Source organism: Choloepus didactylus, chromosome 1, assembly GCF_015220235.1.
Source record: "Choloepus didactylus isolate mChoDid1 chromosome 1, mChoDid1.pri, whole genome shotgun sequence".
Classification (NCBI taxonomy): domain Eukaryota; kingdom Metazoa; phylum Chordata; class Mammalia; order Pilosa; family Megalonychidae; genus Choloepus; species Choloepus didactylus.
Genome location: NC_051307.1, coordinates 148,809,535 through 148,828,513, shown reverse-complemented (window position 1 = coordinate 148,828,513; position 18,979 = coordinate 148,809,535). Strand labels below are relative to the sequence as shown.

At 37.2% G+C, this 18,979-nt stretch overlaps 1 protein-coding gene across 1 annotated transcript; it reads right to left on the bottom strand.

The window, feature by feature from the left end:
• Positions 1–341: 341 nt before the first annotated feature.
• Positions 342–836, bottom strand: LOC119527533 (peptidyl-prolyl cis-trans isomerase A-like). Its single transcript, XM_037827659.1, has one exon. It carries the CDS (start codon positions 834–836, stop codon positions 342–344), a length of 495 nt encoding a protein of 164 aa, XP_037683587.1.
• Positions 837–18,979: the final 18,143 nt, after the last annotated feature.

Below are 18,979 nucleotides of genomic sequence, written 5' to 3'. Positions count from 1 at the left end.
TTGCTGGGCTGTTTGCTAAGTGTGTGTTTAACTTTAGAGGACATACTTCTTACAAAGTGGCTGTACTAACTTGCATTCCCATGAACAATGTATGAGAGTTCCAGGTACTCCACATTTTTGTCAACATTTGTTAGTAACCATCATTTTAATTTTTTGTTGTTGTTGTTTAACTTTTTATTTCATAATCATTAACTCTGCAATCCAGCCAGATTTGAAATGTAGAACCCAAAGAAGTGCAGCGAGAGCACAAAGATGATAGAATACTGAGAACAGAGCAGAGGAGGTGGGACGCTCTCCTGAGCTATAGAGAAATGGTTAAGACAAAACACAGATCAAATTTATTAGACTTGTCCACAGTCAGCAATGGTGATCTTCTTGCTGGTCTTGCCATTCCTAGACCCAAAGCGCTCCCTGGCCTCCACAATGTTCATGCCCCCTTTAACCTTACCAAAGACCACGTGCTTGCTATCCAACCACTCAGTCTTAGCAGAGCAGATGAAAAACTGAGAACCATTTGTGTTGAGTCCAGCATTGTCCATGTACAAGATGCCAGGACCTGTAAGCTTCAGGATGAAGTTGTCATCATCAAATTTCTCCCTGAAGATGGACTTGCCACCAGCGCCATTATGGTGGGTGAAGTTACCACCCTGGCACATAAACCCAAGTATAATTCTGTGAAAGCAGGAACCCTTATAACCAAATCCTTTCTCCCCAGTGCTCAGAGCACGAAAGTTTTCTGCTGGCTTTGGAACTTTGTCTGCAAACAGCTCGAAGGAGGTGTGGCCCAAGGGCTCACCGTTGATGGCAATGTTGAAGAACACAATGGGGTTGACCATGACTGTGGGCAGGGGACTGCGGCAGTGGGCGGCAGTATCTGCAAGGCCAGTCATTTTAGTTTTAGCTGTTTGTTCTAGTTTGCTAATGCTGCCAGAATGCAAAACACCAGAGATGGATTGGCTTTTATAAAACTGTGGTTACACAGTTACAGTCTTAAGGCCATAAAGTGTCCAAGGTAACACATCAACAATTGGGTACCTTCACTGAAGGATGGCCAACAGTGTCCGGAAAACCTCTGTTAGCTGGGAAGGCACATGGCTGGCGTCTGCTCCAGCTTCTGGTTTCAAAACGGCTTTCTCCCAGGATGTTCCTCTCTAGGCTGCAGTTCCTCAAAAATGTCACTCTTAGTTGCACTTGGGGTATTTGTCCTCTCTCAGCTTCTCCAGAGCAAGAGTGCTTTCAACGGCCGTCTTCAAACTTTCTCTCATCTGCAGCTCCTGTGCTTTCTTCAAAGTGTCCCTCTTGTCTGTAGCTCCTCTTCAAAACATCACTCACAGCTGCACTGAGTTCCCTCTGCCCGTCAGCTCATTTATATGGCTCCACTGATCAAGGCCCACCCTGAATGGATGGGGCTATGCCTCCATGGAAGTATGTGATCAGAGTTATCACCTACAGTTGGGTGGGGCGCATTTCCATGCATATCTAATCAGCACCAAAACGTCTGCCCCGCAAGACTGCATCAAAGAATATGGCTTTTTCTGGGGGACATAATACATTCAAACTGGCACACTGTTCTTCTAGGTAGATGGTACTATCACATTGTTGTTTTAATTTGCAGTTTCCTGATAGCTAGTGATGTTGAAACCACCTCATGAGCTTTATGTGCATCCATATATCTTTTGTGAGGTGTCTGTTCACATCTTTGCTCATCTTTCATTGGGTTGTTTATCTTGTTAAAAATTAGTTAGAAGAATTCTGTATATATTCTGGATACTAGTCCTTTGTCAAATATATGTTTTACAAATATTTTCTATCAGTCTGTGGCTGCCTTTTCATCTACTTAACTGTGTCTTTCAAGAGCAACAGTTTGTAAATTTAATGAAGTTGATTTTAACAACTTTTAAAGTCATGCCTTTTCTGTGCTTTTAAAGAAATCTTTGCCAAGCCCAGTATCAGATTTTTTCCCTATGTTTTGCTGGAGAAACTTTATGGTTTTAGCTTTTATTTTGAGATCTATTATTCTTTTCAAGTAAATTTTTTTATTTGACATGAGATGAATGGGTTAAAGTTTTTTTTTGTTTTTGTTTTCAAATAGATACTTAGTTGTTCTAGCACCATGTATTGAAAAAACTGTCCTTTCTTCTCAGCAGCTCTGTTGAAAATAAATTAACCACATTATTGTTGGCCTATTTCTGGACTTCGTATTCTGTTCCATTCATCTTTATGTCTATACTTGTACCAATACCATACATTCTTGATTATGCACTTTATAAGTCTTGAAATCATATACTAAGTCCTCCAACCATTTCTTAAAAATTGTTTTAAAATTTCTAGATTTTTGGAATTTCTGTATACAATTTACACATCAGCTTTTCAACTTCTACAAGCAAATCTGCTAGGGTTTTTAATGTGATTGCAATACATTTATAAATCAATTTGGAAAGAATTGATTATTTATTACTACGACTTCTAATCCATAAAAATGGTGTATCTTCTCCAGTTTTTCAGTTTGTTTAAGCTGCTGGGATGCAATATACTGGAAATGGATTGGCTTTTAAAATGGGGATTCATTAAGTTGCAGTTTTACAGTTGTAAGGCCATGAAAATGCCCAAATTAAGGCATCAAGAGGAAGATACCTTTTCTGCAGAAAGGCTGCTACTGCTATCTGGGTTTCCTCTGTCACATGGAAAGGCACATGGCAACATCTGCTGGTCCTTCTCTCCTGGTTCCGGTTTCAGTGGCTGTTTCCAAATGTCTCTGGGAATTTATCTCTATGCTCTCTTGCTTTACCTGCCCTTTATCCTCTCAAAAAGGACTCCAGTGAAGGATTAAGACCTACCTTGAATGGCTGGGTCACATCTCAATTGAAACAACCTAATCAAAAGGTCCCACCCACAGTAGGTCTGCACCCACAAGAATAGAATAAAAAGAATATGGCCTTTCCTTGGGTACAAAACAGCTCCAAACCAGCACATTTGGTTTCCTTCAGCAAAGTTTGGTTGTTTCAATGTTTATTCCTGCAAATTTTTGGTTAAATTTATTCTGAAGCATATTTTTTGATACTACTTTTAATTAGTCTTTTTAAATTTTATTTTCTGGTTGCTCATTGCTATTATGTAGAAATCTAATTAACTCACTGTGTAAATTGGCAAAATTGACTTAATCAAAGTTAAAAAAAAAAACATTTGCTTTTTAAAGACAGTTAATAATAAAAAGACAGCTGGAGACAGGGCTGCCTTGCCTCAGGAGGGAACTAGTGATCAAAGTGGAGCTCACTGAATTTAATTTCTGGCTTGGGAAAGGTCTCCTTTTTCTCTTTTCCTCTTCCCACCTCCAACTTTTTCCACATTGCCTCATTTCACTCACCACTATGCCCATCAAAGTCATCTTTCTTGCATCCTGTCCTAGTTCACTGATTTTTGTCTTTATGTGTCATTAACACCATGAAAATGGTTGAGTATTTCTCATGCATTATCTTGCTGGAGATAGGAGTTTATGTTAGCACAGTTTTGTCTTTTTGAGAGTTTTGACTCTTCCACCCTTTTAAATCCTCTGTTGGATCCTTTCTACCTGATTTTTGTCTATAGTAATTGTTGGTGAGAAGTCTTTCATTTTCCCAGTTTTCCTGGAACAAACAGGTTTATTCTCAATTTTCTGAATCCACCCATTCCTACTTACTTATTTAGGATAGCAGAAACAATGCATCTTTGCATGCCTATATGTATGTATATATACACACACACACATATACATACATATATGTTTAAAAACATATATTTCAATCATAATTCTTATAAATAAGAAAAGCACTTAGAAATCAATAATAAAAAACGCAAATACCTGTTAGATCCCAGAAGAAGAAACTAACATGTAGAAGGAGTTTCTGACCCAGGGGCCCCGCATGTTATCTCACAGAAAACAGGTGTCCCATGAACTAAAGAATGAGGCTGTTCAAGGCTGTTCAAGGCTGTTCCAGCCACAGTGGTGCCTCAAAGGCGGGTAAGGCAAGGTCAGATATGTCCATAAGATGAACAACCAGAAAGGCCTGCTCTCCCTAGTTAGATAACACAGCTGCTTTCCTAAAAAGAATACTGTCTCAGAACCCTAGCAACCAATCAGCCCAAAACTTGATAGGCACTTACCCAATCGAGGGACAGAACGCCACAGCAGACACCCTTCCCAACATGGGTTCCTTTTTTTGTTAAAAAATTCTGCTCTCAGATAGAGAGCTGGAGCCATTATTTTTCTTTTTCTTTTTTCTTTTCGCTGGCTGCCACCTGCTTTCTTCTGCTTTCTTCCTCTAATAAACCTTAAACTCTCTCCTTAATTCATGACTCGCTGCATTGTGTGGATTCCTGAACGACTCCAACCTAACAATACTCAAGTTGAAAAATGAACTAGGATGTAAATTTTGAAAAGGGTATGAGTGTTAAATAAGGGTCAGTTAAGCTCTCTAGTTCTCCATTTTTTATTTAAAATAGAGTGAGCTGGGAAGATGAATTTAAAATTTCTTCACACTCCAGATTTTTACTCTTTTAGGAGAGCAGAGTGAATTAACATATAGAACATAAAATTAAGGGAATTAAGAAGGCCACAATATTAAGGAAAGAATTAGAAATGATACTTCTGGTCTTGTAGACTTCTGAGCAAGTCTACTAGAAAACAAAAGCAAGAAAAAGCAAAGAAACGTTTTTAATGGCACAACCCTGAGTAGAAAAAGAAGGCATGAATAACTTACAGATTTATATATATTTTCAATTAATATACAACTGCAAAATTTTACAGGCACAAATGAACTAGTTATGCTAAATTGCATTAGCAGATAATATGTTTTCAAGCACTCCCCTGCCTTTCTTCTCAATTTATTTGTATGTCATTTTAACATTAAAAAGTGACTTCCCTCAATTCAATTATTTTTTTGTTCAACACTTTTCCTCTGTTTTTAATGGTGTGCAACATCACATTTGGGCTGCTATATTTAAAACACCTTTGCTTTTAGAGTTGGGTTTCTGAACATGATTTACTTAGGGATTCTCATCAGACCTTGATTTTAGGTTTCTGTGATTGCTTCTCCAATATAATCAGTGTCTGGAAGTGATGACTACAATAAAATTGAAATTATGCACCATTTTTATTTTTGAGATTTTGTATTTGTTTTTTATTAGAGAAGTTGTGGGTTTACAGAGCAATCATGCATAAAATACAGGATTCCCATACACCACTCCACTCCAACACCCTGCATTGGTGTGGAACATTTGTTATAATTGATGATAGCACTTTTTTATAATTATACTATTAATTAAAGTCCATGGTTTAACTTAGGGTTCCCTGTTTGTGTGCTGTAGTTACAAGCATTTTTAAAAATTTTATTCTGTTACCATATATGCAATCTAACATTTCCCCTTTTAATCATATTCAGATATATATTTCAGTGCTGCTACTTGCATTCACAATGTTGTGCTACTATCACCAGCATCCATTACCTAAACATTTCTGTCATTCCAAATAGGAACCCTCTACATTACAAGCCTTAACCTCCCATTCTCTATTCCCACCCCATCCCCTAGAAACCTATATTCTAGATTTTGACTTTGTGAGTTTGCTTATCCTATTTGTTTCAATTCAGTGAGATCATACACTATCTATCCTTTTGGGTCTGGCTTATTTCACTCAACATGATGTCTTCAAGTTTCATCCATATTGTGACATGTATATCAGGACATCATTCTTTTTACAACTGAATAATATTTCATTGTATGTATATCCATGCTTTATTTGTCCATTCATTGGTTGATAGATACCTGGGTTGCTTCCGTGTTTTGCAGTTGTGAATAATACTGAAATTACGCAGCCTTTTAAGAAAATTAAGTATAAGTGAATTTGAAGCTCTTCCGTTTGAGGCTATAGTAGCATTGTTTTCATCTAAGAGAATTCTCTTTCCACTTTCCCCAGAATCTCAATCTTTTTGTTTTTCCTCATACTAGACACTACAGCTAAGAACACTCTCAAGCTTTAGAAATTTATCTGCAAAAATTGATTGCTGAAAAAACTAAAATGATTAAAATAGCTTTGAATTCTTAACAATTACATCACAACAAAATTGTAAAGGTAGATAAATTTGACCTCCAGAGTCCTTGATTCACCTTCTTCTTCCAGGTGTCTCCTTTGTATTCCTGGGAACTTAGTGCCTTTGTGCAATTCTGAGAAATGTACTTTGAGAAATCCATTCAAATATTTATGTTTACATAGTGGTGAAATGATATGGCAAATTTTCACAAGGGTGCATTCTATTGAAATGTATTCCAATGCCTATTATAGTGCCTTAGCCAAAGAGCAGAATTGTTCATGGAAGACTTTCAAGCACTCTGATACATTTGAGAAGAGATATTTTTGGACAAACATTCTTAGACACATTATTCATTTGAACTAATAATATTTAATTTAAAAGTATAGAGGAAATGACAAAAGAATAGACAAAATCAAAGAATATTTGATTTTGTCCCCATTTCATAGCAGATACTTAATTCTTCTTCCCTAGAATTAGCCACAAATAAAATTTTGTTTAATTTTTATTAATATATATGGCATTCACACATATTTTAAATAAAATGGGATATACTGTATATGCTGTTCTATACCTAATTTATTTATCCTATTAATGCTACATCAATAAGCAGCAAGAAACTTTCATTATCTTAAATAGCTCTAATGTCTTTGGCACTCCATTGTCTAGACATACAATACTTTATTAAAACAGTTCCTTCTTTCTTAATGGGCATATATGCTTCTAGCCTTTTGCCACAACAAACAATATTTAAATGAAACCTTTGTATATATATCTAAGTATATCTGAGTATTTTAATCCTTGTTCTTTGATCAATGGATCCATAAGACCATGAGAACTAGGCTTTATTGTGCTTTTCAATTTTCCAAATGAGTGGAAATTTAAAAAAATATTTTTGTTATTGACTTAAAACACATTTCCACTGAGATCAGAGAATTTGGTCTTTATTTGACATTTGTTGAGACTTGCTTACCTATATGATCAAATGTAAAATTCAATTTCTGCTTGAGAAGAATATCTTCTTAAATTGTTGTATGTGGAGGTCAATATATGTCCATTAGAACAAGTTTGTTTGTTTTTTTTAATTTTTAAAACTTCTTTAATGATATTTATAAGCTTTTCCTACTAATTGTTAAGAAATGTTTATTGAAATTTCTCATTTGGGGGATGATTTTTTTGATTTATCACTAAAACTTTATGACTTCTGACTATATTTTGTACCTATTTCTTAGATTCACACAAGTTTTAAATAACCATCTTTTTAGTGAATGGGAAATATTTCCTTCTCTATCCCTTTCAATGATTTTTGCAATTAAATCTTGTTTTCTCTAAAATTACTACAAATACGCCAGGTTTTGTTAGTTAATATACCAAGTTTAACTTTTTTTGTTCCTATATTGTTATACTTACAATACCCATGTGTTGATGCATCAGACCTCTTTCTTGTAAAAGACATTTAGCTGAATTTTAATAAGTGAATTTAGGCCATTTACATTTATTATGAGTATTGGCATACTGAGATTTGTTTCTATCAAATTGTTTTTTCGATTTCCACTTGTTCAGAATGTATAAATATATTAAACTTTTATTTTTTATTGCTGTTTCACTTTTTTCCTTATCCCATGTATTTTTTATCACTCATTTTGTTATCATTAAAAATTACATTTATATAATATTTAGCCTAATGTAATCTAAATCCCCATCATTTTATTTTAATTCTGATTACTGCTCCTTCTGACATAAAAAGTGCATTTTATTTCTGTTCTTTTCATAAGCCTAAAAATTACATATTTTCAATCTTGGTTTGTTAAAACATTATTTCTTTGAATTTACTACAAGTTAGCCAGTATATTTGCCAACCAAAACTTCTTAAATTTCAGAACATCCTTTTACAATTGTTTTACTCCCTTCTGAGGATATCCATTGGACATTCCTTTAGTGCCAAATTTCAGGAAGAAAATTAAATTTTTGTGTATCTGTAAATATGTTTTATTCCATCTTCATTCTTGAAAACAATTTGGGTACACAATTCTAGGTTGGAAGTTCCTTCCCAAAATTTGAAGATATTTCACTGTTCAATGACTCCCCTTTTTGCTAGTGAACAGTACACTGTTTCTCTAAATTCTCTGCCTTTGTGCATGATCTTTCATCTGCCCTTCATGGTAGCTTTTAAGAGCTTCTTTTTGGTTTTGGTGTTCTGCTGTTTCCCTGTGATGTGTTTCGATCATATATGTTTGCACTTATTCTGCTTGAGATATGTTTTTCCTTCTCGATCTGTGAATTCATATTTCATATATAATATATAATGATGATTAACTTATTTACTAGTTTTAAAGCATGTACAACAGTGACTGCCACATTATGAGCACTATATGCATTTTCTATATTCAATGATTAAATGTTATTTTGCTGTATTAAGTTCTCTTAAAAATAGAAAAAAAGAAATATTAAAGAAACAGTGAAAGCTCCACCCCACCCTCATGCTTTCTTCTGCATACATCTCCATAGGCAACCACTATCCTGAAGATGGTGTATATTTCTCCTGTGTGTATTTTTTCATACAGTAAATACTTATCCATAGACAAAATATAGTATTGCTTTTGGAATATTTAAAGTAAATATAAACCTTTGTTCCTATATGCAATAGAATTCCCATTTGGTTCTTCTTTGTAATTTCTGTCTCATTATTGAAATTCTCATTTTGTTAAGATATGGTTTTCCTGATTTCCATTAGTTCTTTGACCATGTTTTCCTTTAGTTCACTAAAAGTATTTAAGAAAATTAATCTAAGATCTTAGATTACTAATTCCAAAGAATGATCTTCTTCCCAAATAGTTTCAATTGAATTAGTTTTTTCTGTGACTGAGCCACACTTTCCTGTATATTTTGTTAATTTACGGTATGTTTTGTTATTTTTCTGTTGAGAACTGGGAAGTCTGAGAATTATGTTTGGTTTGGGTGACTCTGGAAATATAGGTCTCCCTCTCCTCAGTCCACCAGACTAAGAATGAGAAAAAGAAAAGAGAAAAAAGAAAAAAGGAAAATAAGAAATAGAGAAAAAGGGAAAAAAAAACAAATAGATAAAACACTCACACATACACACACACACACACACACACACACACACACACACACAAAGGTGCACTGCCTCTCCAAATCACTTTATTAAATGCCAGTGGGAAGCCAGAAGTTGCTGCTCTTGAGGATGAAACCTAGGTCAGTGTCAGTGCTCATCCCTCAGGGGTCTGCCAGATCCTACACCCCCACCCACCCAAAAAAAGAGAAAGAAAAAAACTAACCACCACCATCACCACAGCAAAGAGGCTCACTGGCTCTTTACAGTAGATGCTGATTTGAGGCCTGAAGGCACTGCTGCCCAGAGAGCCAAAACCAAGGCCAGACTAAGAAATACCCATACACAAAAGACAAAACAATAGGAAAAAAGAGTTACACTGCTTCTTTATGTCCTGGTGGATAATGGTGGGAGGCCAGCAGCAGAGACCAGTGTCTGCTCTTGGCCCTCAGGAATCTGCCAGAGCCAGGATCACCCACACAGAGAAGAAAAAAAAAAAAAAAACAGCTGATGAAGTGCACTGGCTTTTTTTTTAGGTCCTGTGGATGCTGCTGGGTAGCCAGAGGATGTGGCTGCACAGAGGGTCAAAATGGAGACGAGCATCTATGCTGGTCCCTCAGGGATTTCCCAGACCAATCTCAACCCTCAGCTCTTAACTTCTGGAGACTTCAGTTCTCTCTGTCTTCCCTGGCCCCAGCTGACACCTCACAGACTCCTGTAGCCATTGCTGCAGGGCTGAGGAATAGGGCCTTGATACTGTTCCACTGAAACTAACGTTTTATTTTAGTTTTAATTTTTCTTTTCATATATTTATGGACCATTTGGTTTTATTCCTTGGTGAATTTCCAATTCATATCCCTTGCTCATTTTCTATTTTCTTTTACCTTTTTCTTATACATTGGTAGATGTTATTTTATTTTGTTTATGTTTTATAATACCCCTTTAGGTTACAAATGTCTCTTCTCAGTCAACGACTCCATTGCATTCTGTTTTCAAGGTATCTTTTGTCAAGAAGATATATTTATGTGCCTTTTAAGCCTTAGTTACTTTTCTCTAAGATTTTCTTCTAGAAGTTTCAGAAGTCACGAGTGCCTTTTAAATCATCTGCAATTTACTGTTAGGTATACTGTGACATAGCTATTTATTATTCTCATTTCAAAATATGATTAACCAACCATCCCCTCCATCCCACCCCGCCCCATCCCCCATACACACCCCAGGTTATTATTTAATATTCCCCAATGGTTAGACTGTCAGTTTATTTATATACTAAGCTCCCATTATACATGTCACTATTTCTGTGCTTCTATTCTATTCTATTGATCTTTTCAAAATATTTCCTTCCATTATACAGTATTTAAAAAAAGCTGTGTAGAAGCTCTTACCATTAGGCTGCATATTCACTCCCTTTTCCCTCCTCTTCCCCTTCCTCCTCCTTTGCACAAACTTTCTCCCCTTCAAATTTGGCTACATTAGCATTAGTCATTTACAAATCCATATTTAGAATCAGCTTGTCAAAGCTCATGAAACACCCTGTTATAATTTTTATTTCTATTGCAATGAATTTATAGATTAATATATAGAGAGATGTCATATTCAGCACATAAAAATTTCTAACTTCTACATGGTGTATCTCTCCATTTATTTAGGCTTTCTTTTTTTTTTTTTTTTTAATCACTTTATTGAGATATATTCACATACCACGCAGTCATACAAAACAAATCGTACTTTCGATTGTTTACAGTACCATTACATAGCTGTACATTCATCACCTAAATCAATCCTTGACACCCTCATTAGCACACACACAAAAACAACAAGAATAATAATTAGAGTGAAAAAGAGCAATTGAAGTAAAAAAGAACACTGGGTACCTTTGTCTGTTTGTTTCCTTCCCCTATTTTTCTACTCATCCATCCATAAACTAGACAAAGTGGAGTGTGGTCCTTATGGCTTTCCCAATCCCACTGTCACCCCTCATAAGCTACATTTTTATACATCCGTCTTCGAGATTCATGGGTTCTGGGTTGCAGCTTGATAGTTTCAGGCATCCACCACCAGCTACCCCAATTCTCTAGAACCTAAAAAGGGTTGTCTAAAGTGTGTGTAAGAGTGCCCACCAGAGTGACCTCTCGGCTCGTTTTGGAATCTCTCTGCCACTGAAGCTTATTTCATTTCCTTTCACATCCCCCTTTTGGTCAAGAAGATGTTCTCCGTCCCACGATGCCGGGTCTACATTCCTCCCCGGGAGTCATATTCCACGTTGCCAGGGAGATTCACTCCCCTGGGTGTCTGATCCCACGTAGGGGGGAGGGCAGTGATTTCACCTTTCAAGTTGGCTTAGCCAGAGAGAGAGGGCCACATCTGAGCAACAAAGAGGCATTCAGGAGGAGACTCTTAGGCACAAATATAGGGAGGCCTAGCCTCTCCTTTACAGCAACCGTCTTCCCAAGGGTAAAACTTATGGTAGAGGGCTGAACCCATCAAACCACCAGTCCCCTATGTCTGTGGTCATGTTAGCAACCATGGAGGTGGGGTAGGCGAATGCCCCTGCATTCTCCACAGGCTCCTCAAGGGGGCACTACATCATTTTTTTTTCCTTGTATTTCTTTCTTTCTTTTTTTGTTTTTTAACTTTCCCTTCTTTTTTAAATCAACTGTATGAAAAAAAAAGTTAAAAAGAAAACAAACATACAATAAAAGAACATTTCCAAGAGACCATAACAAGGGAGTAAGAAAAAGACAACTAACCTAAGATAACTGCTTAACTTCCAACATGTTCCTACTTTACCCCAAGAAAGTTACATAATATAGCAACCTTTCTGTGAACTTGTTCCTACTATATCCATCAGAAATTAACAGACCATAGTCATTTCTGGGCATCCCCAGAACGTTAAAAAGCTTATCTGTTCTTCTTGGATTATTGTTCCCCCTTCCTTAATTACTCTCTACTGCTAGTTCCCCTACATTCTATATTATAAACCATTTGTTTGACATTTTTCAAAGTTCACATTAGTGGTAGCATATAATATTTCTCTTTTTGTGCCTGGCTTATTTCACTCAGCATTATGTCTTCAAGGTTCATCCATGTTGTCATATGTTTCACGAGATCGTTCCTTCTTACTGCCACGTAGTATTCCATCGTGTGTATATACCACATTTTATTTATCCACTCATCTGTTGAAGGACATTTGGGTTGTTTCCATCTCTTGGCAATTGTGAATAATGCTGCTATGAACATTGGCGTGCAGATATCTGTTCGTGTCACTGCTTTCCGATCTTCCGGGTATATACCGAGAAGTGCAATCGCCAGATCGAATGGTAGCTCTATATCTAGTTTTCTAAGGAACTGCCAGACTGACTTCCAGAGTGGCTGAACCATTATACAGTCCCACCAACAGTGAATAAGAGTTCCAATTTCTCCACATCCCCTCCAGCATTTGTAGTTTCCTGTTTGTTTAATGGCAGCCATTCTAACCGGTGTTAGATGGTATCTCATTGTGGTCTTAATTTGCATCTCTCTAATAGCTAGTGAAGCTGAACATTTTTTCATGTGTTTCTTGGCCATTTGTATTTCCTCTTCAGAGAACTGTCTTTTCATATCTTTTGCCCATTTTATAATTGGGCCGACTGTACTATTGTCATTGAGTTGTAGGATTTCTTTATATATGCAAGATATCAGTCTTTTGTCAGATACATGGTTTCCGAAAATTTTTTCCCATTGAGTTGGCTGCCTCTTTACCTTTTTGAGAAATTCCTTTGAGGTGCAGAAACTTCTAAGCTTGAGGAGTTCCCATTTATCTATTTTCTCTTTTGTTGCTTGTGCTTTGGGTGTAAAGTCTAGGAAGTGGCCGCCTAATACAAGGTCTTGAAGATGTTTTCCTACATTATCTTCTAGGAGTTTTATGGTACTTTCTTTTATATTGAGATCTTTGGTCCATTTTGAGTTAATTTTTGTGTAGGGGGTGAGGTAGGGGTCCTCTTTCATTCTTTTGGATATGGATATCCAACTCTCCCAGCCCCATTTGTTGAAAAGACCATTATGGCTCAGTTCAGTGACTTTGGGGGCCTTATGAAAGATCAGTCGGCCATAGATCTGAGGGTCTATCTCTGAATTCTCAATTCGATTCCATTGATCTATATGTCTATCTTTGTGCCAGTACCATGCTGTTTTGGCAACTGTGGCTTTAGAATAAGCTTCAGAGTCAGGGAGTGTAAGTCCTCCCACTTCGTTTTTCTTTTTTAGAGTGTCTTTAGCAATTCGAGGCATCTTCCCTTTCCAAATAAATTTGATAACTAGCTTTTCCAAGTCTGTAAAGTAGGTTGTTGGAATTTTGATTGGGAATATTTTTCCATCTTTTAAGGTCCCCTTCTATTTCTTTTAGTAGAGTTATGTAGTTTTCTTTGTATAGGTCTTTTACATCTTTGGTTAAGTTTATTCCTAGGTACTTGATTTTTTTAGTTGCTATTGAAAATGGTATCTTTTTCTTGAGTGTCTCTTCAGTTTGTTCATTTCTAGCATATAGAAACATTACTGACTTATGTGCATTAATCTTGTATCCCGCTACTTTGCTAAATTTGTTTATTAGCTCTAGAAGCTGTATCGTCGATTTCTCAGGGTTTTCTAGATATAAGATCATATCATCTGCAAACAATGACACTTTTACTACTTCTTTTCCAATTTGGATGCCTTTTATTTCTTTGTCTTGCCGGATTGCCCTGGCTAGCACTTCCAGCACAATGTTGAATAACAGTGGTGACAGCGGGCATCCTTGTCTTGTTCCTGATCTTAGAGGGAAGGCTTTCAGTCTCTCACCATTGAGTACTATGCTGGCTGTGGGTTTTTCATATATGCTCTTTATCATGTTGAGGAAGTTTCCTTCAATTCCTACCTTTTGAAGTGTTTTTATCAAAAAGGGATGTTGGATTTTGTCAAATGCTTTTTCAGCATCTATTGAGATGATCAATTGATTTTTCCCTTTCGAGTTTTTAATGTGTTGTAATACATTGATTGATTTTCTTATGTTGAACCATCCTTGCATGCCTGGAATGAACCCCACTTGGTCATGGTGTATGATTTTTTTAATGTGTCTTTGGATTCAAATTGCAAGTATTTTGTTGAGGATTTTTGCATCTATATTCATTAGGGAGATTGGCCGGTAGTTTTCTTTTTTTGTAGCATCTTTGCCTGGTTTTGGTATTAGATTGATGTTAGCTTCATAAAATGAGTTAGGTAGTGTTCCATTTTCTTCAATGTTTTGAAAGAGTTTGAGTAAGATTGGTGTCAGTTCTTTCTGGAAAGTTTGGTAGAATTCCCCTGTGAAGCCATCTGGCCTTGGGCATTTATTTGTGGGAAGATTTTTGATGACTGATTGGATCTCTTTGCTTGTGATGGGTTGGTTGAGTTCTTCTATTTCTTCTCTGGTCAGTCTAGGTTGTTCATATGTTTCCAGGAAATTGTCCATTTCTTCTACATTGTCCAGTTTATTGCCATACAGTTGTTCATAATATCCTCTTATAATTTTTTTAATTTCTTCAGGATCTGCAGTTATGTCACCTTTTTCATTCATTATTTTGTTTATATGGGTCTTCTCTCTTTTTGATTTTGTCAGTCTAGCTAGGGGCTTGTCAATCTTGTTGATCTTCTCAAAGAACCAACTTTTGGTGATATTTATCCTCTCTATTGTTTTTTTGTTCTCTATGTCATTTATTTCTGCTTTAATCCTTGTTATTTCTTTTCTTCTACTTGGTTTAGGATTGGTTTGCTGTTCATTTTCTAGCTTCTTCAGTTGATCCATTAGTTCTTTGATTTTGGCTCTTTCTTCCTTTTTAATATATGCGTTTAGTGCTATAAATTTCCCCCTTAGCACTGTTTTTGCTGCATCCCATAGGTTTTGGTATGTTGTGTTCTCATTTTCGTTCGTCTCTATATATTTAGCAATTTCTCTTGCTATTTCTTCTTTAACCCACTGATTGTTTAGGAGTGTGTTGTTTAACCTCCAGGTATTTGTGAATTTTCTAAGTCTCTGATGGTTATTGACTTCTAATTGTATTCCATTGTGGTCAGAGAATGTGCTTTGAATAATTTCAATCTTTTTAAATTTATTGAGGCTTGTTTTATGTCCCAGCATATGATCTATTCTGGAGAAAGTTCCGTGAGCACTAGAAAAGTATGTGTATCCTGGTGATTTGGGATGTAATGTCCTGTAGATGTCTGTTAAATCTAATTCATTTATCAGATTGTTTAGGTTTTCAATTTCCTTATTGGTCTTCTGTCTGGTTGATCTATCTATAGGAGAGAGTGATGTGTTGAAGTCTCCCACAATTATTGTGGAAACATCAATTGCTTCCTTTAGTTTTGCCAGTGTTTCTCTCATGTATTTTGTGGCACCTTGATTGGGTGCATAGACATTTACGATTGTTATTTCTTCTTGCTGAATTGCCCCTTTTATTAGTATGTAGTGGCCTTCTTTGTCTCTCAAAACATCCCTGCATTTGAAGTCTATTTTATCTGAGATTAATATTGCTACACCTGCTTTCTTTTGGCTGTAGCTTGCATGAAATATTTTTTTCCATCCTTTCACTTTCAGTTTCTTTGTGTCCCTATTTCTAAGATGAGTCTCTTGTATGCAACATATTGATGGTTCATTTTTTTTGATCCATTCTGCGAATCTATATCTTTTAATTGGGGAGTTTAATCCATTTATATTCAACGTTATAACCGTGAAGGCATTTCTTGAATCAGCCATCTTATCCTTTGGTTTATGTTTGCCATATTTTTCCCCTCTCTCTATTAATATCCTTTATTGTACCCATACTGAATCTCTTTAGTACTGAACCTTTCTCCAAGTCTCTCTGTCCTGTCTTTGTTTCTCTGTCTGTAGGGCTCCCTTGAGTATCTCCAGTAGGGCAGGTCTCTTGTTAGCAAATTCTCTCAGCATTTGTTTGTCTGTGAAAAATTTAAGCTCTCCCTCAAATTTGAAGGAGAGCTTTGCTGGATAAAGTATTCTTGGCTGGAAATTTTTCTCACTCAGAATTTTAAATATATCATGCCACTGCCTTCTCGCCTCCATGGTGGCTGCTGAGTAGTCACTACTTAGTCTTATGCTGTTTCCTTTGTATGTGGTGAATTGCTTTTCTCTTGCTGCTTTCAGAACTTGCTCCTTCTCTTCTGTGTTTGACAGTGTGATCAGTATATGTCTTGGAGTGGGTTTATTTGGATTTATTCTATTTGGAGTTTGCTGAGCATTTATGATTTGTGTATTTATGTTGTTTAGAAGATTTGGGAAGTTTTCCCCAACAATTTCTTTGAATACTCTTCCTAGACCTTTACCCTTTTCTTCCCCTTCTGGGACACCAATGAGTCTTATATTTGGACGTTTCATATTATCTATCATATCCCTGAGGTCCATTTCGATTTTTTCAATTTTTTTCCCCATTCTTTCTTTTATGCTTTCATTTTCCATTCTGTCATCTTCCAGGTCACTGATTCGTTGTTCATCTTCCTCTAGTCTTGTACTGTGAGTGTCCAGAATCTTTTTAATTTGGTCAACAGTTTCTTTAATTTCCATAAGATCATCCATTTTTTTATTTAGTCTTGCAATGTCTTCTTTATGCTCTTCTAGAGTCTTCTTGATTTCCTTCATATCCTGTACTATGGTCTCATTGTTCATCTTTAGTTCTTTGAGTAGCTGCTCTAGGTGCTGTGTCTCTTCTGATATTTTGATTTGGGTGCTTGGGCTTGGGTTATCCATATCGTCTGGTTTTTTCTTATGCTTTATAATTTTCCGTTGTTTTTGGCCTCGTGGCATTTGCTGAACTTGATAGGGTTCTTTTAGGGTTTGTAGACCTATTGAAGTCCTTATCTCTAATTTATCAGATCTACAGCTTCATGGAGTACACTTTCTCTAACTAACCAGCAGGTGGCATCCATGAGCCACCTGTTCTCCACAAGCCAGTTCTCCCCTGCTTAGCCTTTTTGGTGAGTGGGGGAGTGAGTCTTGTGGGGCCCAATTGGTGTACCAAGCTTGCGTGTGTAGTTGGTGTTGCCTGCCCTGTATGTGGGGCATGTTTCTGGGCAGTCGGGGAGGGGGGGTGGCCCTAACAATCAAATCTCCCTGGTGATCCTAGAGTTTTAAAGCTGCTGCAATAGTCTAATCCTTCAGTTCAGTCCTGCCACAGTTTGTCTCTGCCACTGACCCACAAGTCCTTGGTATTGGTGTATGGCTCCTGAGACTTGCAAGTGGGCCCCTCTTCCAGGCTGTGCACCCCGGGTCCTCTGTTGAGGGATGACTGTGCTATGTCACAGGTGAGTGCCGTCCCCTCAGGGCAGTTCTGGGCTGCTGGGCTGTGTAGGGAGGCTCCCAGTCTGCTGAAATGATGGCTGAATGGGGCTTTGTTAATTCACACTGCTCCACCTTCCCAACTCTGAGACAATCAGCTGAGGTTGCAGGGAAGGCTAATGTCCACGCCCAGTTTTGTGGTGTGTGCCTGTTATTTGAAGCCCTTCCGTCACACTGGGTTGTCTGGGGCAGCTCTGGGCTATGGGGCTGGCCATGGGCAGGAGTGTTTCCTGTCTACCAGGATGGTGGCTGTGAGCGGACACCCCCGTTTTCTTGGGAAGTTGTGGTGTTTAGTGAATTTTCTCAGCCACTGAATTATTGCCTTTTGTCTCAGAGCTCTCTTAGTTCTGCTCTTGACTTGACGTGCCCAAATTGAAAGTCTTTGAAGCTTTCTGTATTGGGCTTCTTAGAGTAATTGTTTTAGAAAAAGAAAAAAGGATTAAAAAAAAAAAAGGGTCCTCCTCAGAGATCTAATGGGTTATTGAAATGCTAAGAGACAAAGCAACCAGGGCCATTAAGGAAAGGTCCACAGGGCAGAGAGATCAGCTTTTCTTCGGGATTTGCATATGCGCCTTAGGGCCTGAGCTCCGCCCTTCCCCTTTCTGTGTTCACCAGAACTCTAAAAATCCTCTGCTTTTATTTTGGAGTTTTTCGTGTTGTTTTTTTTTTTTTCCTATGCCTGTCTCCTCTCTGCTGGGCTGGCTGCTCACAGATTCTCTGGTGTCTGGTCTCTGTCTATCTATGGTTGGAGTCTGGATCAGTAGAATGAGTTTCCGATAAGAGCAGCCACTGCAGTTCTCCCTTCTCCTTCCCGGAGCTGACAGCCCCTCCTCCCACGGGACTCAGCCTGGCAGGGAGGGGCGCGGGTCCCCTGGCCGCAAAAACTTACAGATTTCGCTGATCTCAGCAGTTCGACATTTTCATGAGTGTTGTATGAAGTATGCCCAAAGACAGATTGCTCTGTGGTGTCCAGTCCACGCAGTTCCTGGCTTTCTACCTACTTTCCTGGAGGAGTAACTAAAACATACAGCTCACCAGTCTTCCATCTTGCCCCGCCTCTAGGCTTTCTTTTTTATATCTTTTAGTAAAGTTTAATGATTTCCTTTGAAATCCATGTGCATTTTTGCTAGATTTATTGCTAGACGCCTTATAATTTTATTTGTTCTTATGAATTGTATCAATTAAAATTTGTTTTCTAATTATTTCTTGATGGTTTAAATGATAATGATTAAAATTTGTTTTTTAGTCTTGTTCAAATTCACTGAATTCTTATTCGTACTAATAATTTATCTACACTATCTCTCGGTTTTTCTATAGGAATTTATAAGGACCTCCCAAACAAGGCTTAGAAGAATATTGATGCTGAGAATTCTCATTTTCTTTCTCTTTTTCAGTACAATCCTCTTAAAACTTCATCATTAGGGTGTGATATTTACATGGGATTTTCATTGACATACTATCTGGCTAAGAAAACTCCCCTATAGTCTTAATTTGTTAAGTTTT